Source organism: Echiichthys vipera, assembly GCF_963691815.1.
Source record: "Echiichthys vipera genome assembly, chromosome: 15".
Lineage (NCBI taxonomy): Eukaryota > Metazoa > Chordata > Actinopteri > Perciformes > Trachinidae > Echiichthys > Echiichthys vipera.
This window is the reverse complement of record NC_139840.1, coordinates 22,445,843-22,471,558: the sequence shown is the minus strand read 5'-3', so window position 1 is coordinate 22,471,558 and position 25,716 is coordinate 22,445,843. Positions and strand designations below refer to the sequence as shown.

At 39.7% G+C, this 25,716-nt stretch overlaps 3 protein-coding genes across 4 annotated transcripts; all 3 read right to left on the bottom strand.

Annotated features, from left to right (window-relative positions):
* Nucleotides 1-358: 358 nt before the first annotated feature.
* LOC310958000 (SH2 domain-containing protein 1A-like) lies at nucleotides 359-4,067 on the bottom strand. Of its 2 annotated transcripts, none has more exons than XM_083928774.1 (4): nucleotides 3,826-4,067; nucleotides 1,749-1,809; nucleotides 1,366-1,513; nucleotides 359-1,250 (listed from the first exon to the last, which is right to left on the bottom strand). In XM_083928774.1, exons 1-4 carry the CDS (start codon nucleotides 3,975-3,977, stop codon nucleotides 1,204-1,206), a joined length of 408 nt encoding a protein of 135 aa, XP_083784900.1. In that variant the 5' UTR covers nucleotides 3,978-4,067; the 3' UTR covers nucleotides 359-1,203. The 2 variants fall into 2 exon arrangements, with proteins under 2 accessions (XP_083784900.1, XP_083784901.1); XM_083928775.1 differs by having other exon boundaries at nucleotides 1,366-1,510.
* Nucleotides 4,068-5,127: 1,060 nt separating this feature from the next.
* On the bottom strand, nucleotides 5,128-13,525 carry LOC310957995 (caspase-7-like). Its single transcript, XM_083928769.1, has 10 exons — nucleotides 13,287-13,525; nucleotides 10,518-10,656; nucleotides 10,288-10,413; nucleotides 9,616-9,768; nucleotides 8,851-8,910; nucleotides 8,561-8,647; nucleotides 8,015-8,132; nucleotides 7,715-7,842; nucleotides 6,602-6,993; nucleotides 5,128-6,088 (listed from the first exon to the last, which is right to left on the bottom strand). The coding sequence occupies exons 2-10, from the start codon at nucleotides 10,572-10,574 to the stop codon at nucleotides 5,953-5,955; spliced, it is 1,257 nt and encodes a 418-aa protein (XP_083784895.1). The 5' UTR covers nucleotides 10,575-10,656; nucleotides 13,287-13,525; the 3' UTR covers nucleotides 5,128-5,952.
* A 5,088-nt stretch (nucleotides 13,526-18,613) lies between these two features.
* Nucleotides 18,614-23,391, bottom strand: LOC310957999 (uncharacterized protein CXorf38-like; the record flags this gene model as incomplete). Its single annotated transcript, XM_083928773.1, has 6 exons — nucleotides 18,614-19,015; nucleotides 19,094-19,288; nucleotides 19,372-19,521; nucleotides 20,701-20,823; nucleotides 21,730-21,864; nucleotides 23,185-23,391. 6 exons carry the CDS (start codon nucleotides 23,389-23,391, stop codon nucleotides 18,905-18,907), a joined length of 921 nt encoding a protein of 306 aa, XP_083784899.1. The 3' UTR covers nucleotides 18,614-18,904.
* Nucleotides 23,392-25,716: the final 2,325 nt, after the last annotated feature.

Genomic DNA, 25,716 nt, shown 5'->3' with positions numbered 1-25,716 from the left:
ATAAAGTGGATTGATACACTATATTATCATGTTCTCATTTGAAATTGAAGTATTCATCCTTTATTCATACAGGGTGGTCCAATGAGAGCAGCCCACACTGCTTTTATGGGAGACTACAAAGGATAAAACAACAGCAAAAGTGAAAATTCAACATTAAGATAACCCGAAAAAATAACAGATAAAGCATACGGATAAAACCGTTAAAACGTTTATTTAAAAAAAAAAAGACTCAAATTAGCATTAAATAAAGTGTGAAAACAATGATATGAAAGTTAACCATAAAGCAAAGTGACTTTCAAGCACAGGAGACATCAGTTCACAGTAAAACAGACTGACACGTTGAGACAAAACTGGAAGATTTTAGAGCCGTTGCAATTAATAAAGCAAAAGAGAACGGGGCTTGTTGCAGCGCTCTGACAGTAACCACGTCAACTCAAATAGTGCTTCCTATGAGGCCACAGTCGAGGGTCGGAGTTGTTTATAACCGTCGTGGCAGTGTATTTGTGCACATAACATGTTGAGTGGAATACTTTAGACCGGAAATATATGAGCTCAGACTCAAGTTTGCAGAAAGTGGAGCCTGTGTCAAAGTGTGATAAATAAGACATCTGCAACAGATATTTACAGTTACAGTTACAGTCAAAGAGAATTGACTGTAACGCTGCTGGTTGAACCTAAAGACCAACCAGCAGACACACATTTTTCTTTTGTCGACATCAGATTGAGATCAATACGTTCATTATAAGACGTGAATATGAGCTTGTAGGTTAGATATCGTCCGAGAAGAACATGAATTAATAGAAAAATGCACATGCTACTATTCCTGTACTGTTAGACTCTGCTGCAGTGACTTCCTAATATGATAATGTGATAAAATGTATGCAGACAAACCACACAAGTCAAGCAGGTCACTGTACTCAAGTGTGACTTCCCCATTCAGATATAAACCCCATCAGCTCGGTGTCTGTGTTGACAGAAACATGACAATACCAGGAATGTGTAAAAAATTTCTTTCTTATATGACACAAAACATCATGATACACACAGATGGCCAGAGTCTTAATACTGAGGCCTTCCACAAATACTGGTGAAAATAAATCTGAAACAATCTTTTAGACATTAGACGGATCCTTGTGCCACGTTCTGCATGTTTCTGCCATTCTTGTGTGTCCACCTGATTAATGTCACACTAAAGGCACGGCCTCAATAGACCGAGCTGCTGCTGTTGCACCTTTCCATGTAGACAAACTCTGTGGAGGACACCAGTGAAAAGGTGTTAGGCTTGAAACATGTCATCGCTGCACAGGAACTCTGTTTGTGCACGTGTGAGTGTATGAACTGCAGTGTAACAAGTGTGTGTATTACCTTGTCCAGAGCTGGTGTACTGTAGCTGTGTTTTGTCCAGAGGCTCTGTGAGGGGGGCTATACCGACATCAGAGGGGGCACCTCTTCTGTAGCACTCTATCAGCGTTTCCAGAGTCCTAAAACGCTGCAGTCTGACTCCTGAATCCTGCTAATCACACACACACACACACACACACACACACACACACACACACACACACACACACACACACACACACACACACACACACTTAATGAATAACAAATCAATAAAGAACGTGTGCGTTAAAGAAAGTGTGCGTTGTGTGTGATAGTGTGTGTGTGTGTGTGTGTGTGTGTGTGTGTGTGTGTGTGTGTGTGTGTGTGTGTGTGTGTGTGTGTGTGGTGCAGAGATGTTCACCCACCTGAAGGCACCAGCCGTCAGTGGAGCGTACAACTCTGTAGGTGTGCACAAACGGTGCTTTCCTGCGAAACAGAAAGTTTCAAGAGTTTGAATGATTCGCTGTGAAAATCTGAAACTTTGAAAGTGAACACACGGGTTTCAATGCGACGATTAAATGTGAATTGTGTGTGTCTCGACACCCTGGAGCAAAGATACATTATATTATCATTTGTTTTTTTCTGCACAATTTTGCCTTTTTTCCTCTTTTTCACAAGCTATTCGCTCTGCTTGTCTTTCAAAATGTGGTATAATGAATTCACCTATTTCAAGCACGTTCTGCTCATATTTTGAGAAATAACAAAGACTTTGATGGCTGTTATTCTTATTACCTCATCAGTTTAACATACTATAATCTCATCTCATCTCATCTCATCTTCAGCCTCTTATCCGGGGTCAGGTCTCGGGGGCAGCAGCTTTAGCAGAGGACCCCAAACTTCCCTTTCCCGGGCCACATTAACCAGCTCTAACTGGGGGATCCTGAGGCGTTCCCAGGCCAGTGTGGAGATCTAATCTCTCCACCTGGTCCTGGGTCTTCCCCGAGGCCTCCTCCCAGCTGGACGTGCCTAGAACACCTCCCTGGGGAGGCGCCCAGGGTTCATCCTTACTAGATGATCTATATTCCAAAATGACTTTTTAGGTATTTTTGCTGAACCACTTGAAGCAAGTTTGTATATTAGTCCCCAGTATACAGTGGGACGAATGTAACTAAGTACATCAAGTACAACGTTTTGTTACTTATTTTACTACATGTCAGATGTTTTTGTTTCCACTTCACTATTTATCTGTTTATCTACAGTTAGTTTTCAGACCAAGATTGTCAAACGTAGATGAAAATAGTAAATACAGTTGTTAAAATGACATATTGACAACATTCACGATGCTGCTTTGACCGTAATGAATCAGAAACAAACCCTATTCATTAAATTTACAACTCTAACACTTAGAATGGAGCCATTTTGTATAATGAGAACTTTCACTTTTGGTACTTTTAGTGCTTCTAAGACTTAAGTATAATCTTCTGAATGCCGCACTTTTATATATATTTATTATTTTTCTCGTTGTCGTGGGCTTTTGCTACTTTGAAAAAACGAAATATTTTAATTCTTCTTCCACCACTGTGACCATATTATTGTGCATGTTTTTAGCTTCGTACTATAGCAACGTGAACACACTGTCCATCTCCATTTGTTTGTGCTTTAAATAGTTTTATTGTTCACATTTTGTTTGTTTTTATTTGTGCTGCTGTACGTTGAGTTTTACTGTAGTAAAATGTGTTGATGGCAACACCTTAAAAAGACATCTGCAGCACCTTCAAATACATTTAGACCAAAATAGACAGTTTTGTTTCAGATCAGTGATTGTATTGTGAAAGTAAAAGTATCGTTTGTGGGAATACTACTCTTCACTCTCGTCTCACATAATGGGAATGTGTTGTGTCTGAAACTGCCGCTGGAATGATTATGAAATGCTTATTTCCATGAAAAGCATTTAAAAATGAACAAATCTCATAATAATCACTCAAAATATTATTATAGAAAAATATCATTTCACTGTTCACACACACAAATGCAGCAGAAATAAATAAATAAAACTATAAGACAGTCTATTTACCTGTAAACTCATCTGTCAATAGTCCCATAGTTATCACAGCACCCTTTGCACTCGGCACCATTACACTTTTATCATGTTTATGATTTGTATGTATATACTTATATCTATACACAATATTTATTTATGTTTATGTATACCCTAGTTCATTTCTGTTATCCTTGTTTTTTAGCTGTATGTCTATTTCTGCGTATGTAAATTCAATTGAGTCACACTTACTTGTATGTGTCACACTTACTTGATTGATTCTGATCTAATTTTCTACTAATTTTTGTGCATTTTTTCGTTAAAAACCTGTGTATGTCTGTAAACCACTGGGAATATCATGAATCCACAGAAATAACACATGCTCAGTGCACCCGATGCACCAGAACACTGAATGAAAAACGTCCCCTTTGGTGCGTCTTTGTGCCGCTCCACCCTCAGCTCACCTCACGCACAGACAGTAGGCCCCCTGCACGGTCTCGCTGTCTCTCAGCAGAAAGCTGCCGTCGTGTCCGAACCTCTCCAGCAGCCTCTCCGTGGCCTCGATTCCAATTCTCCCGTAGTAAATAGACCGGACCGGCATCCCCTCCCTCTCCATGTTGCCTCTGGGACAGGCACCAGTGTGTGTGTGTGTGTGTGTGTGTGTTTAAATGAGGGGTGGAGGTGCAGCAGGCTGTAGCAGCAGAGGAGCGTGTGAAAGGCTGAGGCAGGAAAAGCTTTTCTGGTTTTCACACTTTTTTTCTGTCATGCAGCTGCAGCTCACGTCTGAGCGGAATACTCGCTTTTCTCTGTCCAATGTGAAAGCACGCAGTTACAAACACAGCCACAGCGTATGCACACACCTCTGTCACACTATAGCGTGACATGAAGAATACTGTCTGTTGTTCTCAGCAGCAGCTTTATTACACAATCTGGAGCTGGTTTCACAAAGACAGGCTTTGGCTTAGATCTAACTGCTAATCAGACTTTATATAGAAGTTTAAATTCACATGAACACTGTGGTAGTCCACAGTTAAGCCGGGGGCAGGGTGGTGGAGTTTTTAAAGCTTAAAAGAGTCTAAAAAGTCCAGACTAATGGCAGCAAATTTACCTTAAGACAGGTATAACCTTTACCAGTCAATACTATCTTTGAGAAAGCGGATGTGGTGCAAACATTCACAGCTAAAGTGGTAAAGATCATGAATGTCAGCAGATATGTGCACCCAGCCCACCACCAGCCCAAACACCCACACATACGCACAACAACCAAAGACTCGGACCTAGCTGCGGTTTGAGTCGGTGCTCTCTCCAGAGCTCTCTCCAGAGCCTATTTCAAATACTTCATTAAAGTGGTTTCATGTCCTTCTGATGCAGACGGGGCGTCACCCAAGCCACACCGTCTAAAAATACTGTGAAAATCTCACTAAATCACGTGGTCGCCTGCATTCATTGGTAGATTGTGACGGGACATCTTGCTCTTGTTATTCGAACCAAAGTCCTACATCAAACTTTGAGCTTTTCTATGTCAAACAATACATTGGATCTATAATCTAACAATAAATCTACTCAAAAATACAACACGTTAATGCTTCACATTGAAGGATCCATGTCTTAAATACACTGTTGAGGTGTTGAACTTGAGCATTTACTTTTTTGTTACATGCAGTCAAAATAATAAAATGAATACAATACAAAATAATTGTATAATAAAATGTGTTTAATTAAAACACAGACTCTTGTAATTTGAATATGGAAAAAAAAATCTTTTTACCTTGGAGGAGGGAGGCTGTTGGGAAAGTCAGGACGCAGTGACGCACTAGTGCTTTCACATTACAATGCCATATTTAACAGAAGCTTTTTTTCAAAAGCGATAAAGTGTAGAGTGCAGTGGAGTGAGTTCATTTCTAAGAGCTCCAATTTGACAATCAACTAGAACAAGTGCAAACACACAAAAGAGGAGGATCACAGCAGAGCATGATACAGCAAAACATACCAATACCAACAACAACCTTAAAAGCAAAAATGATCTTGTCTGTCCTCTGCAGTCCAAGGCAGCACAAATAAAATAAGATAGCTCACAGAACATTTGTGTGTCTTATTCAAACCGGAGGAAGTGTCTTATTTTAGAATAAAAGGGCTTTAAATAATATATTTATAGAATTTAGCATCTAAAATAGTATTTTGGCATAAATACATCTTGTGTTTTTCTTTCCCACATGACTTAAAACATAATTAAATATGTATTACATAAACATAACGCTGTATCTTAACACATCCATGATTCCCACCAGTGGCGATTGCTGGTGGTGAAATATGTGCTGCTGTGTGTACATTTCATTGACTAAATACGCGCTAGAAAGCCTTCATCTTTTGCCCAGAATTAGCTACTTATCACAGGTTGAGAACAAGTCGGGGAGGAGAGCTGCAGGTGTGTTCCTACATAATATACCTTTAACTACAACACTGACAATCAAATTCATCCAACCAGCTGTACCATGCAGATATGAAATAACAAAAAAAACACAAGAAAACCGTTGTGACTCTCTCTGAGTTTGGCACATTTTCTGCATTTTTGCACTTGGTCCCCGGTCGGCTCACACACATTTGAGGACAAGCTTCTTGGTGAGGGTGTATTTGGGCTCTGGCATCTGTTTGTAGCTTAAAAATTCTCCTCTGCTGACCTCCCTGTTCACACGGGTCAGCACAGTGAGTATGTCATCTTTCTCCGCGCTGCACAGAAAACAGAGGAAAAAATGTTACAAATCATAAACCGTGATGAAAGTGTGGGTATATTTCAATGACAGATGCAATTTGTACGCTGTTTTGTAGCTTAAACCTACTCCGACGGTTGTAAATAGTCGTATAGCTGCCGTGTGACAATTGTCATCAGGGTTCAAATAGACACTATATATTTTAAAGAGAGTGTAAAGCGGTGGGGGGGCAGAGCCACTGTCCTGCATGTTTTAGGTTTCTCCCTGCTCTAACGCACCTGAGACTAACGGTTATTAAACCGCTGACGAGATTCAGCTGCTTGATAACGAGCAAATCATTAGACTCAGGTGTGTTGGAGCAGAGAGAAACCTGAAAGATGCAGGACAGTGGCCCTCCAGAAGCAGGGTTCCCCACCCCAGGTGTAAAGAGAGATATTTTGAGTAAATCCTGGTCTATGTCTTGGCAATGTGAGCATTGTGTTCCGATATATACTAACTAGCATTTTAAATTCCGGGTGAAGGCGTGTCTCACCTTTCTGCTGACTTCATCAGCTGTCTGCACAGCTCCTGGATGTAGATGGAGCCTGTGGAAGTGTTTCTAAATGACTTGCAACCCATCATGGTGGCCATGCCCAGCAGGAAGTCAGCCTCCCAAGGCACCGTATTACCGTGCACAGGACCCGCGTCTTCCTGCAGGTGGCTCCCTCCGTCTGCCTCCAACACTCGTTGCCTCGGGGGACACGGCAAAGATCCTCTGATAAAGCTGCTCCCCTGACACGCTTGGATGAAGAACAGTTTGGGCTTTCCTGCCAAGGTGGGAGCTCTTCCGCTGGTGAAGGGTTGTGTCAGTTCTCGTAAGGGCACGTGCTGGATATCCGTCCCGTAGACGGTTCCCTCTTCTCCATGGGAAAGAACGCACACCACCTGAGATCAGAGGCAGACATGTTTTATTTAAAAACGGTTTCATCCGACTGAAAACGATTTTCACTAGCAGTAGTGACAGTGTTTGCTTTAGGTCCAGTGGTGCTGACTGAAACAAAAAGAAGTATCCTGTGCACACGCATTAATGTCACAAATATCACAATTTTACGTGTTAAACTTCTCCTGACAGCCTGCAATCAACTACAAAAACATTTTATAACTAACAATACTGCAGAGGGAATATTTAAAACCTTTGCTCATTAAATTAAAGACTTTTTTTAACATCATCTGAAACAGCAGCTCTTATGCTTAGTAGCATAGAGACTGGAAATGAGGAACCTTGGGCCTCGCTAAGGGAAATAAAATCTGCCTACTCGTACCTCTAAAGTTCACTAATTACCACGTTATATCTCAGTTGTTTAAGCTGTACAAAAACCAAAGTGTAAAACATGAGAAGATGTGGTTTTATGGGGGGCTATGTACCAGACTATTTCTGGGCGGGGCTTCTGACTGTATAGCTTCATATATTTTTGCATAAACAGGAGAGTTGTTATGATCTTTCTGTAAAGACTAAAAAACGAAGTATGTTAATATTTATATATTGATCTTCTTTAACTCACTGAATAAAATCAAGAGTGTTTCTATTAACTATTCTTTAGAGCAAAAACCAAAGCAAATGCAGTAGTGACTAATATCACAGTGGTGAAGGTGTGACAGTGCTCACCAAAGCGTCCTCGTCTGAAAAGTTCCTTGTGCCGAGCTCACTTAGTTCAAGTTGCATCTGTACTGAAGTCAAGTCGTCATGTACCACCATGGTGAAGCCGAGGCGGGTGAACACTGTGTGCAGAGCTCCTGTGTCACATAAAAGAGAGACAAATTGAGACATACCGGTAGATTTTCATATTTTAGATCATCATATCATGTGTAATAAGTATAAACTCTGAGCCTCTTTAATCCCGACTGGTGATAGGTAACCAACAGATAAACCTAAACAAATCAGATAACAAAAAACAAAGATACATACTCGCGTCCTCCTGAGTCCCTACTCGTTTTTTCAGCTCTGTTCCCTGGAAGTTCTCATTATTGAAGACCACACATAAACCACGTGGGTTATGAGTCAGGGCGTAGTAATCCGGTCCAGTCTAAAGAGGCACAAGCATGTCCACAAATGATAAACATTAATGTTTTAATAAATCAATGAGCAGTGTTTGTGTTCGTGTGAATGGTTATGTTATGTGCAGGGGTCTACTTGAATAATAAAAACAGGGGACCTTTGTACTGTACATGATAAAATAATAGCATGAGCAGGTGTGTTCTGACTCAAGGTTTATTCACCACTACCCGAAATCTCCAAGAAAAATGTAATCTAAGATGTCCGGAAGTAAACTCTATTTGTTCCAATAATAAAATGCTGTGCTTTCGTCTTCGTTCATACGCTTTGTAAGCTTGTTGTTAGCTGTGGAGTGAACACACTGAAACCAATAATTATCTAAAACTACATATTGGCATGTGAGTTTTGTCTCAAAACAGACTAGAACAAATGTGAACCTATCCTGCAAATATGTCTCACCAAACACATGAGCTGAGCGAACTGTCTCTCCATCTTCTCCAGCTTCATCCTGGTAAGACAATGTTCAGCTTGCTCCTCAGCAACAGCCTAAGGTTGAAGAGCACAATGCGTTCATGTGTAAACGTTTAGTTGAATCTTGCACGCACACACACAAAATCATGGCTGAAAAGAAGCCATAGATAAAAATACGTTTTTGGAATGAACAGCAGTCTGAGATCAAACATTTATACAGAATTAGTGTTTTTAAAAAGAAAAGACAGCATTTTACAAGTGCGTTTCGTGCGTCTTACCAAGCGTATCTCATTCAGAAGTGTTTCAGGCAACATCAGCATATAGTCGAGGTTCTGAATCTGGAAGCAGAGTAGTTCAAAGCGGAGTATAACCCTCTTTATTGCACTCAACAACAAAATCTACTGTATTCCTGCAGTGGATAACTTTTGTCTCCCCCCTCTGGCAGTGAGAGTAATTACACAAACACTGTCTCTGCAGCTTGCATCTGCAGTGAACGCCCTCTGTCTTTTTGACTGTCAGCGTCAAACTTTCATCAAAAACTTTTTAGCCTTTTTGTGAAATGTCTTGAAAACTATTTGGATGGATTTGCAGGGAATGTGTACAGACATCCATGATCCTTAGAGGCCTGAGGTGATTTCTAGGATTGACTGCAGACCGGCAGCCAATAGATGACCTACTACTCACTGATAACTGTTTGCCTGATCAAGTTCTAGCACCGAAACATTGCTATTTATTAAACCATTATTGCAAGTAAGTCAGTGTGCAGGAATTCAACTTTTTGGACTTATTCTAGCACCCCCATGAGGTTGACATTTGTGGTTTTAAATGAAACATGTCACGTGCCATCATGAGGTCATTTTTTATTTATATATTATGCTTTTGTTTATGATCAAATCCCTGAAAAAACTAATGACATTCCCATGAGGGGAATTCAGAGTATGATAAAGTAACACTTGCTACCTTTAATTTGATTTTGTGTAATTCCTGTGACAGCATGGAATACACAGTACGAGAGAAAAAAGGTCACACACACACACACACACCTCAGTGATGTCTTCAGACAGGCTCCTGAACTCAGGGTCGTGTATTGCCAGCGCCTCACCCAGTTCTCGGATACGATTCAGGAAATCAGTCAAAACCTCTTGCTCCAGCTGGGGACTCGGTGCATGGTAGAGATCGTTTCGGACGTTGGACACCTGTGCACAGTTTAAAAAATACAAAAAAGACGTAGTCCTTATAGATGTTAGTAAAGGTAAGGAGGGTTTCGAGAAATGACTGCATCGGGTTTCAAACTAAACCCAAAATTTGTTCATTCAAATTCATATTTTTTTATTTTCTCAGACAACTACACAAATAAAATTGCGCTTTGATCACAGATCATGATGTTTCCTGTCGAGAGCAACTATTTCTATGCCTTTGTAAAGTATGCAGCTTTACAAAGGCACAAATAAATAAAACAAAAAGATAAAAAGAAATGGTATAATAATACAAGAACAATTAAACCAATCAGAGGGTCGTCTCACATTCTCTTTTTCCGTGCTGAGAAAACAGAGCTGCATGCACTCGACAACATTAACATAAATACAGCTGTACTGTTGTGTAACTGGCTATTTTGGCCTTTTGAATAAGTGACTGCGGAGAAAGTTAGACGTCCTACAGCACATTTATTTTTATGTGCAGGTTCATTTTGTGTGTGTGTGTAAATAAGTATTCACCTTGTCACACACTGCGGCAAGCCTAAAGTGCTCGAAGTGCTTGCATTGTTTCATGACACACAGAAGTGCAGCAATGTCAAAGTCCCCGATTAAATAATGGTCCTTGTGACCACCTGGCATGTACACCTGAAAACAGAAAACGGTGTCATTTGTGTGATAACCAAACACCAAACCAATTTTTAGTAATAATAATAATAATAATAATAAAGTCATGAAGCCTGCAAACTTACCTTAGCCACTTCCCATTTGTCTCGGGACCACAGGTGGGGTTTACTGTTCACCCACATCACCTTCCCCCCGCGGACTGGTGTGGTTGTCCAGTATGGCGTCTCTCCAAAGACAACATGCCTCGCAGTCGAAAGGAGGTCTCTGCAACCAGAAGCATGAAATTAAAGACAAAAAACTTCTCTGAGGCACATCTCCAGCCTGCCTGCAAGAGCATTTCCCAAAAAAAGCAAAGTGTTTTAAAATCATAATCCGTAAAAAATTGAGATGACTTGTTTCTAGCGGCCTCTTTGGCGATAAGGTGTTACTGCAGCCTGTTCTTTCAGGGCCTCCCTCATGTTCACGGTCGCTATGCATGTTGACTTTTTTTTTTGTGCTTGTTTTGAAACTTTAATGACACACATTCACCTTTCTACTTCCGGTCCTTCCCCTATATGTTCCCCTCTTAACCCCCCCCCCACACACACACACACACACACACATTCCTATTACACTTCTGTTCTTACTAGAAGCCTGACGCAGAAGTTGGAAGTTCCCAATTTCCCTTTACAAGCCTAGGCAGCATAACTGGAAGTGACAAGCTCCATCTGCAGACCTACCCCTGCAGCAGCGTCACTGACATGGTGGCGTATTTCCATTTAGAGAGGGAACGTCTCCACAGACACTCAGCAAAGAGGCAACAAGTGCTTTCATTAGTGGGTCACATGACACCCCCCCCCCCCCCCCCCCATTGTTTTACCTCCTTTTGATAGATAGGAACTTAAAAGACAATTAAATAGATGAAAATCTTACAGGGTACATCTTTAACCATTACTTACTTACAGTAGGCCTTATGGTTAATACTTATAGTAATTGTACTGTTAAAATGGATATTAACATGGACCATACAAGATTGAAGAAGTAACTTTATTCTTTTTTTATTGAGAAAATTAATTTACAATATAAAGACATAGAAAACATGACGTTAACACCTCTTAACATACATTTAAGGCACACTGGATAGAAAGGATAAGTTGAAATTGTATGCAAAAATAATAAAAGAAAATAATTAAATAAAATCAGAGTGAATCGGACGTATTCTGTGGTCACTAGAGATGAAGACACCTTCATCTCCTCATTGATGCATGGAGGAGAGATCTTACATGTTTCCCTTTCATTAGTTTAAAGCACATCTGCAAGACTGTACGTGAATATGTTGCACCCACGTTGTGTAATGTCTTTCCTTTTCAGTTGGGATTTTGTTTTGACCAATGAGGTGGAAATAGATGGGGTTGGTGTTAAAACAGAAAAAGGGGCTTTGTTTTCCTCCATTTGGAGGCTTGGATGAAAAACATTGCCATCAGTCTCATATTGATACAAATCCAGTCAGTCTTAATGTCTTTCATAGTAACGACAAACACAATATTTTCTCTTGTGAGGAGTGAGAAGTGGGATTTTGGTTGAGAGCCACTCCTTTAAATCCTCCCAAAAGTCTTTGCAATGGAAAAACAGGTGGGTAGTTTCAATTTCAGTTTCACAAAAGTGATTATGATCAACGTCAAATCTCAATTTTTTAGCAGCTTGTTGGATGGACAAATATTACTCGTAATTTAAAAATGGAACGTTGCCCAGCTCCTAATTCAGTGACTTGTTGCTGCTCATGGGGGAATTGTTGCATGAATAAGTCCGTGTGGTCTTGAACTACTCAATATGTAAGGGTATTGAGATAACTTTTGTTAAATGGCACTGTAAATAAAATTGATTTGAATTAAATTGAACTGAATAAAATTAACTAGGCTAGCAAGTTAAAGCTACATTAGCACGGTTAAAGTGAACACTGACACTTGTATCTTTGAGGAAATATTTAATTAGTCCGTGACATGATAATAGCCAACATAAAATTGATGATAGACCGATACATCGGCTGGACGATATTTGCGCTTTTTAGGTGTATTAGTACCGGCCGATGTGGGCTGCTGTGTTCGCCGGTCGTTTTTTCCCGGCGTTATTTACAGACGGCGTCCACAGGCAGCTCCGTGTTGCTGGAGACGCCTTTTTTAAGTTCAATAAATGTTCATTTTTTTTAAATTTGAGACTTGTAACATTAGTTTTCATCATTGCGTCATTTTTATGATGTAAATTGAGGGAGCAAAAGGAGTACTGGCTCCAAATATCGGCTCGAGAAAATCTGCAGGATGAAAGAAAATCGGTATTGGTCGATCCCTAATAAAAATAAACGCTGTAAAGTTACTTCTCTGCTCTTGTTCCTAGCAAACTTTATTATTTATTTTTTGGGTTATCAGTTGTATGTATACATATGTCTGTATGCGTCTAAAAATGTTTATGGTTAAATGTGGCTATGGTCTAATTCATATGGTGTGTAGTTGATAATACATTAAATTACTTTTGAAACATTTTCATTATAGTTATTATTATTATTATTATTATTATAAGCAATGGTATTAATAGTAATAATAATAATTATTCTATTAATAGTAATAATAATAATTATTATAATTAATTAATTAATGATTAAATATGGAATGGATAAATAAATATGTTATTCTTCTCACTCCTTTCTCAGCTGTTAAGAAAAAAAAAGTATGTTATTTTTGTTGTTGTTTTCCTATTTTATGTCTTTGCTTGTTCGGAACAAATAAACAAATACACACTTAACGTTAGCTCAACTTCAGGGACACAGGCTGCTGTCTGATGAAACGTTGGTAACCTAGTAACAACACATTCACTTTATTCACCACATGTGTCACACAGCACCGACCCATTCGTGTTCATACCTCGTTTGGTCGTGGTTTCCAGCTTTTCAAATCACAGGTTTTCACACACACCTTCGCGTCGCATTTATTGAACAGCTCCAGGTGAAAATGTCCAATTTCCGCGTCGATTAATCGCTCTAACGGTTTCTGAAGGCACCTCAGCGCCACCACACCTTTGAACCAGTTCTTGTGTTTCTCTCTTTCAAAGTCCCGAAAGGTCTCCATGCCGCCAGTGAAACGCCATCCAGCTGCGGACGCTTCTTCTCTCCGTAAAAGTAAAGTAAAGAAAACATAACCGGAAGAAAAGTTGGTCTGACGCAACCATGATGAAACGAGAGGTCTCAACCAATAAGGAATGAGTGACTTCACTAACAGGTAGTTCACAAGGCGGGTTGATCCAATACGGAAGTGCCAAAAACTTTTATTGGAGGTTAATGTTTATAAATAATTAGGGGCGCGTCCTCTTGAGTGACAGCTAGCCTCTGGCCGTCACCTCGTCCCGGAAGCTAGTTGTCAGGATTAGCATGCTAACTGCGTCACCTCCACCTTGAAGAATGACCATTACTCCTTTGTATTCCTCATAGACCAGGAATACTGGTGCCTGACCTGTTTTGGCCATGTAATATTCATATTAACATAACTGCATGATAGAGTTAAGTTATTACAAGTACAATTATATGTTAAAGCAATTGGTTACAATAATATTTATGCGAGAAATAAGTACAATTTCCCTTAAGTCACTGGTTCTCAAACTGTGGTACTAGTACCACTGGTGGTACTCAAGCTCCCTCCAGTGGTACACAAGGAATCTTTGAAGGGAACTTTTAGGATTCTCGAAATGTTATTTAAAATAAGTCTAGCATTTCTTGTCATATTTTTGTTGCTGGAAAGTTTCCAGCAATTTACCAGAAATGTCCCACCCCTCTGCAACCCTAGCTTTGATAGGTTACCTACAGAGCCTGAACCACATTTTAAGAATGCTAGGTGACTGGCAGGTAGGAAATCAATGACACCTCTTGGTATGTTTGATCAAATAGTTCAGTCATGTAATTAGAGCCGAATTACGAGCTTAACTGTGATGGAAGAGAGTGAACAGAGGTAAAATGATTGGTCTGGGCAGCGAGGTGCTGTTGAGCAAGGCACCGAACCCCCAACTGCTCGGGGCGCCGATCCATTTGGCAGCCCCTCGCTCTAACATCTCTCCATTAATTGCATGTATAAAGGTCCTGTTGGTGCATGTGTGAAAAAAATGAATTTCCACTTGTGGGATTAATAAAGGAATTCTTCTTCTTCTTTCTTCTTCTTATTTATATTTTCTGAGGTGGTACGTCATTTATAACGTTTATTTTGGAGATTCCTTCGAGTACCACCAGAGAGAGTTTGAGTACCAGTGACACTAGATTTACCATTAGTCAGCACACTCTTCCTCCCATAGAGGTTAATTAAAGTGATTCTCTCAATTCCCACCTTGATGGTCCACAAGCAGGCATGCGTGGTAGTCCATATGTCCTGAAACTGCACCGTTGCAGTGGCTCATCTGCAGGAGGCTTTTCTGGGCAGCCGTCTTAACGATATAACTGGCAGGAACCAGTTGTCCACCACTTTTCTTCCCAATCCACTGAGTTCATGTCCCCTTCCTTTCCAATCCACACTGTGATGTGGAAGTAAACTCTTGGCAGTGGTATTTGGATGAGGACTCATTTGGAGGCAGACGTTCTGGGGTAAAAAATGATTTTCTTGCTAAAAGGGTTGTAGTGCAAAGAGGCACGTGAATCTGCTCTCTTTCCACCAAACAAACCCGCCATTGCACGGGCGGGGTGCTAACTGGCAACGATTGGAAGTGAAGTTCTTCATCTCTATGAAAGAGTCCAATAAAAATGTTTAAGTTTCGGTTTTATTGGTCATATATCAGATTAACACAGTGTCAAAGAAATGTTCGACAAAAGAACGGGTCACCTTAGCAATAAATATGTAATCTAAAAAAGTATAAAGATAAAATTAGACGTTGATAATGAATCCATAAAATGTTTTGTTCATTTTTTATTAAATTAAACTGCACATATTTTGATATATACTGAATACAACTTTTCATATTCAGGTTTACACTTTAGTACTTTAGAGACCTTTTTAATGGAATTCCATTGCTAGGCAACAGCCTTGGTCCTTGTTAACTTCCTGTTGGATGATGTCATTCACATACACCGCAACAGGAAATAAACTTGGAAACATTTAGAATGTTTATGTTTATATCTTTGAATAGGTCTATATGTAAATTTTGGTTTGTTTGCTTCTCACTTGCTTCAAGTTCCTTTGAACTGAAATTGAATAAGATAGATAGATAGATAGATAGATAAATAGATAGATAGATAGATAGATAGATAGATACATAGATAGATAGATAGATAGATAGATAGATAGATAGACAGATAGATACATAGATAGATAGATAGATACATAGATACATAGATAGATAGATAGATAGATAGATAGATAGATACATAGATAGATAGATAGATAGATACATAGATAGATAGATAGATAGATAGATAGATAGATAGATAGATAGATAGATAGATAGATAGATAGATACATAGATAGATAGATAGATAGATAGATAGATAGATAGATAGATACATAGATAGATAGATAGATAGATAGATAGATAGATAGATAGATAGATAGATAGATAGATAGATAGATAGATAGATAGATAGATAGATAGATAGATAGATAGATAGATACATAGATAGATAGATAGATAGATAGATAGATACATAGATAGATAGATAGATAGATAGATAGATAGACAGATAGATACATAGATAGATAGATAGATAGATAGATACATAGATAGATAGATAGATAGATAGATAGATAGATAGATAGATAGATAGATAGATACATAGATAGATAGATAGATAGATAGATAGATAGATAGATACATAGATAGATAGATAGATAGATAGATAGATAGATAGATAGATAGATAGATAGATAGATAGATAGATAGATAGATAGATAGATAGATAGATAGATAGATACATAGATAGATAGATAGATAGATAGATAGATAGATAGATACATAGATACATAGATAGATAGATAGATAGATAGATACATAGATAGATAGATAGATAGATAGATAGATAGATAGATAGATACATAGATAGATAGATAGATAGATACATAGATAGATAGATAGATAGATAGATACATAGATAGACAGATCGATAGATAGATAGATAGATACATAGATAGATAGATAGATAGATAGATAGATAGATACATAGATAGATACATAGATAGATAGATAGATAGATAGATACATAGATAGATACATAGATAGATAGATAGATAGATAGATAGATAGATAGATAGATAGATAGATAGATAGATACATAGATAGATAGATAGATATAGATAGATAGATAGATAGATACATAGATAGATAGATAGATAGATAGATAGATAAATACATAGATAGATACATAGATAGATAGATAGATACATAGATAGATAGATAGATAGATAGATACATAGATAGATAGATAGATAGATAGATACATAGATAGATAGATAGATAGATAGATACATAGATAGACAGATCGATAGATAGATAGATAGATACATAGATAGATAGATAGATAGATAGATAGATAGATAGATACATAGATAGATAGATAGATAGATAGATAGATAGATAGATAGATACATAGATAGATAGATAGATAGATAGATAGATAGATAGATAGATACATAGATAGATAGATAGATAGATAGATACATAGATAGATACATAGATAGATAGATAGATAGATAGATAGATAGATACATAGATAGATACATAGATAGATAGATACATAGATACATAGATACATAGATAGATACATAGATAGATAGATAGATACATACCAGCTCCTCTCATAGTAGTCCATTCAAGTGAATTACCAAAGTCAGTCCAAAAGGAAGGAGCCCATTGGTGCTTTGTTTTCTGTGTCAGGACTCTTTTCATGCTACTGCAGAGGTTTGCTGTTATTTTGAGCAGTATTAGTGGTTAAAAAAGGCATTTAAATGCCCTCACCGTGCTGCCCCGTTCATACACGGAAAAACTGTCTCGATGGCTTATTTGACCAAATTTGCAGAAAAAGACAATGGGATGACTGCACACCAGAATTACACTTTAATTTCCACCATCCACAGAATTCACCCACATTTCTCTCTCGTCCTAACACCCCCGTTCGAAAAGAGAAGCATTGCATATAATTCACAACGCTCCTTGAACGCAAAAACGAAATTCCCACAATATATATATGTAGTTTCAGAACTTTCTTTACTGAGGGACGTTTCTGTGTGGAAGCCTCTTTTTTTGCAGGAAATGTCCTGATCAAATTCCCAGTACAAGTCTGATCTGCCGGCCTCCGAGCAGCTCCACTGAGCGGCTGTGAGGAGTTATGACGGGTCATTGGTGCTAATGAAGGCTCTTTCACTTTCCTCCACCCAGATTTACGACGACCTCACGCTTTTCTGCCTCGCTTTTCTAACCTTTAGGGCTTGTTATCCAGACAGTAAAGCACTAGTCATTACTGGAAATATATTAGGCTAATTAACATGATTAAATGAAAGCCTCATAAGCTTACTCTACTGAGGAGTGTGTGTAGACATGATAAACATTTACTTATTGTGACTGTAGCTTGCTCACAGTGTGGAGATAAGATAAAGCACCAGAGTTCACCTTTTAGGTCATTGCTAATCTTTTTTATGAACAGTGATTATTTCATAGCTATATGATCATTTCAAGGCCAAAATAAGATAGATCTATCATCCACTGAATCAGGAATAAGTCGATGGATTTAGTCAATTTATTAATTGACATTTTCATTATGGTGGATAGCACTGTCGCCTCACAGCGAGAGGGTTCCTGGTTCAAATCCCGGCTGGGGCCCTTCTGTGTGGAGTTTGCATGTTCTCCCCGTGTCTGTGTAGGTTTTCTCCGGGTTCTCCGGTTTCCTCCCACAGTCCAAAGACATGCAGGTGGTAGGTTCATTGATGACCCTAAATTGCCCGTAGGTGTGAATGTGAGTGTGGATGGTTGTGTGTCTCTGTGCATCTCTATGTGTACTGCGATAGACTGGCGACCTGTCCAGGGTGTACCCCGCCTCACGCCCGATGTCAGCTGGGATCAGCTCCAGCCCCCCCCGCCCCCCCGACAGGGACAAGCTGTTGAAGATGAATGAATGTTACGCAAAATGAAAAAGTAAAAAGGGAAAAAAACCACAAGCACGACACGTTTGCCATCATCAGTTTATTCCGTCTGCTTCTCTTCCAACGCGGAATAAAACACAGGCATCAACAATCAATTGCTGTGCAGCACATTTACCACAAACTTGACATAGAAAATAAAAATACAGTTCCAAACATAATTTATGCAAGTGAATTTTGATAAAAAGGTAAGTAAAAGGTTGTGGAACAAACCACAAAAAGTGAAAAAGTGTAATTACTGTCTCTGTTGTCATTTTCATCATAACCATTGTTATAACCATGACGCAAATCCCTCAATCTGCTTTAATCCTTGACTTAAGACATATAAAGTCCTAGTGCACGGTATTCAGCTCGTTCTCTTTTTCACCTCTTCCTCCTCCTTATTCTCTGGCCTCCAGTGAGTCGATGGCTCGGAGCTCTGCAGAAAACCTCTCGCCCAGATCTCTGTTGGCCTGCAGAAAAACGCCCAGCCTCTTCAGCTGCTCGGTATCCTGAGGAAGAGACAGAGTCGGTCATTTCACTCCTACGCATTATTTATAAGTGTACATGGAAGCATTTGTTCTACTCACCTGTGTCTTTGTATTATCATCATCAGCATGCAGTAACTCCTGCAGCCTCTCTTGAAGCAACTCTGCCTCCCATTGGCTGATTAAATCGGCGTTGGTCTCCCATTGGCTGACAGAATCACTTTCTATTCCATCCATGTCCGCAGAATCCATTCGGTCCAAACCGGAGACACATATTGACAAGTTAACGCTCAGCATCTGGATGAACACATGAACACAAGCTGTGACGCAAAAAGCAACACGGATGCAGCTGCGACTTCCAAACACAAACACACGCTCACCTTCTCGATCTCTTGGCCAACTTTTACCATTTGTGGTACGTGGCTGAAGTGCCACAAAAGCTTTCTCATGGTAGTCTGGTAGTGCCTCATCCATTCATCCTTCACACGTAACTCACATGAATGCACCAGCTCGTTCCTGAAGCGGATCACCTGGAACCACACAACATGATACGGGCGTTATACATCATCATCGGCCGCCCTGCTCTCTAAATATCTGCATCGCCCGTTGGAAAAACCCATATCGGTCGATCACTAGACTTAACAGTTTGCATATGCAATGATTTATTTTCATGAATATTGATGTGTTTTGGAAAAACACTGCACTGGAGTTACATTTTATGTTGTGCTGGGACGCTTTTAGTTGCATTTTCAAGTTAAGCTTTAGAAGTTTTTATACTCTGCTAAAGTTTAAAGGGGACTTATTTTAGTACAGATGCAAGTAAAGTTTAAAAAAATGGAAGTGGAGGTCAAGCTGACATCAAGCAGTGGACTCTTTATCAATGGTCTTGGTAAACCTCACAGGCTGAGTCGTGTGTTTGAATGACCAAAAAGACTACATAAAGAGTCAAACTGGTAACATGAAACCTTAAAACGTATTTTTGAGATATGCACAGACTACTTTCTCAGCGGTTTGACATCATGCCTGAAGGTTTTTCAAATAAGGTCATCTGCACCAGGCACAGCACGCCGGGCACGCCCACAAAGTACAGCTACAGGCTGCTGTTTACTAGCTATGTAGCTACGTGCTAGCAGCAGAGAAAGCTGTAATATTTGTTGCTTGCGTTGCTCAATACTCCCTGAATTGAGACCACACTCCTGCTACAACATGTCCGGTTGTGTTTTGTTTATTTTATAAAACCTTATTTGGGATTTCTGATGATGGAAATTTCTGCTTTGTTGCCCCAAAGTCCACTGTTTACTACATGTAGCTACATGCTAGCGGCAGTAATAAGGAACAGCAGGGAGGAGACCAGGAAGTGCTGATCAATCAGAGCAGACTGAGCTTAAAACATGCAAATGTGTTCTAGTAGAAACCCAAAACATGAACCTGAAAAAGAGAATAGTAGGGCCCCTTTAAGATTTTTAAGATATATTTCACCCCGTTGTGAAGATTATACACTTTATGTGCAACCAGTGAGGTATGTTTTATGTTTCGCTACATTATGTGTGATGCAAATGTGTGATTATTCTGTATGTGTGTATATTGTCACGTATTTGAACAGTTGGACGGTGGATTTGGGTGGATACGACGGTGATGTGAGAGAGTTAACAGATCAGCAAACCAAAAAATCTTCATGGAAGGAGTAAAAGCCCAATGTGACTGTTTACCTCTCTCACAAATTTCGGATCCACAGACCGGAAACAGTCACAGTAGTTGATAAGGTTCAACAGAGCAGAGGCGTCGCATTGATCCGCCCCCTTCACTTTCCCCTGACCCCGTGGCATGTAGGCCTGCAGAGGGAGAGAAATCCATTAGACTCACACCTTCAGCTGAATCTTCAGTCCGTCATATTGTTCTAAAAAGTCAAAAAAATGCTTGATGATAGACAATAATTCGTCCAAATGGAGCTTTACTTGTTACAACCTAATCCTGCAAGCAAGATTATTTTCATTTTCAATTATTCTCTTGATTATTTCCTCTATTACTTGTATATAGTTAGTTGTTTTCTTATTGTGTTTTTTTCTGTAATTAATTAATCAACCTTACTTAACGCGTTGAAGTCCCAGCCCTAATATAAACTGTATATATAAATACACACGTCTATATAAATGCCAGTCACAGCAGATTTAAGGGCGCACTCACACTGTCCATCCGTACCGGGCTCAAGCACGTTTCACATCTAGAGTCTAGTTCGTTTGACCAGTGTGAGTGCAAGAGTATCGGGCCGAGGCATGGTCCGCTTGCCGTTCACGGCCCGTTTGGGAGAGGTGGGCTTTTGTAAAGCACATTTGCACATGTACGCGCACGAGGCCTACGGCGGTTCTGAGGTCATTTTATGTGCGCTTGTTGAGACATAGAAAAAAGAAGGACGGACCATGTGCGGCCTTTGAATATAATGGCGACGAAAGGTTCACATTGGCGTGATGCGGAGGTGGAGTGTTTACTGCAGATTTGGTCGGATGAAAATATTCAAAAACAGTCGACAAGACGCAAAAAAACTCTGAGGTCTATGGAAAGATTAATCGATGCGTGTGACGTGTTACGGCGTGATGACGTTTAGGCAGCAAGAAGCATTCTCGCGAGGCCCAGGTAGTGTGAGTACAAACAGGCCTGGAGGGGGGGACAGGTACCCTAAAGCACGAAGCACGGTACGGACGGACAGTGTGAGTGCGCCCTAAGTGAAGTGTCTAGACTACCTTGGCCAGTTCCCAGAAGTCCGTCCTCCAGTTGGGAGGGAAACAGTTGTCCCAGTTCACCGTGGTACCTGGCTGTCTGTGGTGTTGCAGGATCACAGCCTGCCACTCTGAACACGCACGACACGCTGAAGAAAGCTACACAAACACACAATTAGGATTCAGTTACTGTGGGGAAGTGTTGTCATGACTGAAGATGCAATACAGCCGCAATAGACTCATAATAACTGGGTAACAGTCGCTCTGTAATCCCATCTACAGACCATTTCACAAATGCAAAATGTGTCCTAGTGTATTTCCTGTTAGGGTTCATTTGAGTGACATCAACCAACAGGAAGTTAACAAGGACTCAAGCTGTTCATGGATGGATGATGAGACAATGGGCCCCTGGTTACAGACATATTAGAGGCCCCCCACTCTGTCCACGTAGGAACCAGACACCAAAATTAAAAAAGTCTACTTTTGGCCATTTTGTAGTAATTTTGGGTCACTTCATGGTCATTGTGCACTTTTTTTAGACGGTTTTCTGCGGCCATTGTCTTTCTCTTTGTCGTCATCTTACGTCAACTTTTAGTTGTTTTGCATATATTGAATCTTTTAAAAGAAAACACGATTATTCATTATTTTTTATGTTTTACTGTTTTTGTACATTTTAATTTAAGTTATTATTATTTCTTCATTTAGAAATCCATCTCTTGGTATTGTGTATAAGTCTGGAACATGTAAGATAAGTAATAAATACATTGAATATTCAAAAATAATTAAAAAAAAGTTGAAATGTAATGAAATGGAACTTTATTGCTAGGCAACAGCCTGGGTCCTTGTTAACTTCCTGTTAGGTCTTTTTCTTTATTTGCAATTGGAACGAATATAGTTCAAACAGAACAGTGTGGCATCATACTTGACAAAGATAGATATGTGTGTAAAGACAAAGTCAGTTCTCCTTTCAGAAAACAATACACATTAAATTATAATGACATTACACAAGAATACTTAATAAGATACAAAGGCATAGAGAAAAAAATAAAGTCAAAATAGATACATGTAAAGAACTTCAGTTAAGACGAGGGCTATACTGTTATAAATCTTTAAAAAAAGTCATGTATCTGTGGTATAATTACATTTCTTATTATTGATAATCTGGATAGACTCAAAATAGTTACGAAATTCAAATTTGAAGGGATTAAAGTTTGGTGGAGATTTGGAGCATTTAGCTTCATGGATGTGATGCTTCCCTTGAAGAACTAGTAAATAAACATGAATCCACTTTATTGTTTTCTCTTGGTTTTCATAGCAGGTGATGATAACTTCCAGTTAGTTGATATCACTCACATTCACATTCCCTCAACAGGAAATAACCTTGGACACATGTCGGATGTTACTGTGAAATAATCTATAAGACACCACAGTGAGTTAGTGAGTGATGCCTAACCAGACCAAAGCAGGTCACGCACTGACCTGGTTCCCTCTCGCTCTGCACCTAGAAGTCTCGCACGGTTTCCTCAGCAGCGTGTTTTGATTGAGTAAGTCCCCGTGGAAAGCTCTCATGCTCTGGGCGATGAAGGGGTGCAGACCCCCCCTCAGAGCGCGCAGACACTGCCCGGCCTTCAGCCAGTTTTTATACTCGCTGTCGTTGAGACGCGCCGCCAGCTCCTCGTGAACCATGTCCGCCTTTGATTTCCTGATGTGAGACACCTCAAAGAAACAAAGAAACAAGTCCAGACTAAAGTCCTCCTGCTTTGTCCACGCCCCCTCCCTGCAGCGTCATAGTAACCACAAGATGGCGCTGTCTACCTTGGAAACACGAGGCTGCTGTGCTCCTGCGTGTCCTCAGGGGGAGTCTGGACACAGCTCCAATAAACAGGACTGAAGTCTCAATAAATACATATGAAAGAAATGCATGAATAGATAGGACCTCCTACCTCATTAATAAATGGTCACAAATGAATAAATAAATAAATACAGGTGAATAAAAATATAGAAATAAGTGTATTTTATTTATTATTTTATTAATTTTTTTAAATAAAGTTTGACTTCTTCATTACGAGGATATTGAGTTCACCTGTAATGTTATATTCTACATTTAAAGTTTGTTTTTATACATTAATATTTCCCCGCTACTACGGGTTGGGCTTACCTCTTCTTTGGTGCAAGTTGAAACTGAAATCGACAAGAAATAGCAACACAGGCATTTGTGAACACAGGATTGAACACTTTGGTGTTTGAGTGGTCGTGTGATATACCTCAGGTGGAGTTTGAACCCGTGGCTGCAGTGTCTCCTGGTTGGAAGGGGGCGTCCTCCTCCACTGAACCGTCTCCTGTGCTGATGGAGTCTAACAACCAGAGAGAGAAAGACGATCAGATCAGACTGAAGGAGGACTCTGCAGAACCTTCACCTCCATCAGTCCTGAGAGACAAAACTCTGACTTCTGACTTTGCAGTCATTGAGTTGTTGAGTGTCTTCAGCTGCTGGTCTCACGATTTACAGGTGGAACCAGGTCTGATGGTCCTGGTAGTCTTGCTGTCCCTGACAGTCCAGAGGACAGGACTCCTAGTATACACCCAGGACCTCTGGGTTCAACTCTGAATGGAGGAAGTTTGTTTCTTCTTCTTTTAAAAGATTTAAATTCACAACCCTTCTGTTTCCAAACCTGCTTCTGATCCAGCAGAGCTACCAGAACTTTCTGAGAGATTTTAGATGAGAAGATAATTCCGTTTGGTGAAGATCAGACTGTTGGAAGAATCTGCAGAATCAATCTTTATAAAGACGTCTTTCTGCCAGCTGAGTTGGATCAGTTCACGACTGAGCTTGATGTCCACACCCTGCTGTTGCAGATGGACTCGAGGTTGGGACTCCTGCTTCACACTCAGGTGTTCTGGGTTCAGTTCCTGTTGTGCAAATGTTTTTACAAAACTCCAGCTATACAAACAACATATTTAACAACAAAAATATACTGCATACATACAATATACTATATATTTGTAAAAACAGAAATATAAAACAGTATATATATATATATATATATAGACAGGTATGTACAAAGAACAGATTGCTTATGAGTGAGTCCGTATTACAGAGAGGGGTGTGGTGTATCTGGGTGCAGGGAGCCTTCTGCTGAAGATGAAAAAAATGTATTCAAGTGCTCAGAGTAATTAGGGGGCACTATAGACCAGATGTGCCACAGTCACATTATAACATCAAATCAAAAGCATAATTGGTTTGAACATACGTCCACAGTTTCGTGCATATTTGTGCATCCCAAAGGCAAATAAAAGGAAAATGAAAATTAATGCACAAAATCCAAGATGGCCGACTTTCTGTTGGGCCCCAAAAAATTGAAAAAATGTTCATATGTTCTTCAAGATAAGAGCAATGATCTGATTTGAAGAACAAAATAACTTTTTCCCAACCATGGCGTGGGTTTGGGGCAGTATGGAGCCCGCTGGCCACACACAAGCCCAATGTACTGCAGAACTTTGCAATTTTTTTGCCGTTTCTGACCTGTGTGCCAGTTTTAGTGAGTTTTTGAGAATCCCAAGCCCCTCAAAATGTGATGAAGTTTGACACATAAAGCTGACTTCCTGTTGTCAGTAGGTGGCGCTATGACTATGACTCAATTTTAGCATATAGATGTCTTCAGGCCTGGACTGTTATCCAGCTTGGGAAATTTGGGGCAGATTGGACAATGTGAAGTTGAGCTACAACAACATCCTATTTCCAGTCACCTCATCACAAAGGTCTTTAGATGCATCCTACCACATTTGTTACTCAGGTTAATTCTCTTGGAGGAGTTTGTTAAAGTACAACACGTCCATCTGGCTTCACTTTGCGAAAAAAATGCCACAGTAAATCCAAAATGGCGACTTCCTGTTGGACTTTTTTCAAGTCTCCATACTATACATCTGCCTACCAAATTTCGTACGTCGGCATCCAATTTAAAGGTGGGGGCAGTGACTTTGAAATATTCTAGGGGCGCCCTCGAGCCAATT

Coding starts and splice junctions, on each gene's coding strand:
- LOC310958000 (XM_083928774.1), bottom strand. CDS start 3,977: ATGGAGAGGGAGGGGATGCCGGTCCGGTCTATTTACTACGGGAGAATT. Junction 1,810..3,825: donor GCCTACTGTCTGTGCGTGAG/GTGAGCTGAGGG, acceptor TCTGTTTCGCAG/GAAAGCACCGTTTGTGCACA. Junction 1,251..1,365: donor GTACACCAGCTCTGGACAAG/GTAATACACACA, acceptor TGTCCTCCACAG/AGTTTGTCTACATGGAAAGG.
- LOC310957995 (XM_083928769.1), bottom strand. CDS start 10,574: ATGTGGGTGAACAGTAAACCCCACCTGTGGTCCCGAGACAAATGGGAA. Junction 10,414..10,517: donor ACAAATGGGAAGTGGCTAAG/GTAAGTTTGCAG, acceptor TTCTGTTTTCAG/GTGTACATGCCAGGTGGTCA. Junction 8,648..8,850: donor TTCTGAATGAGATACGCTTG/GTAAGACGCACG, acceptor CTTCAACCTTAG/GCTGTTGCTGAGGAGCAAGC.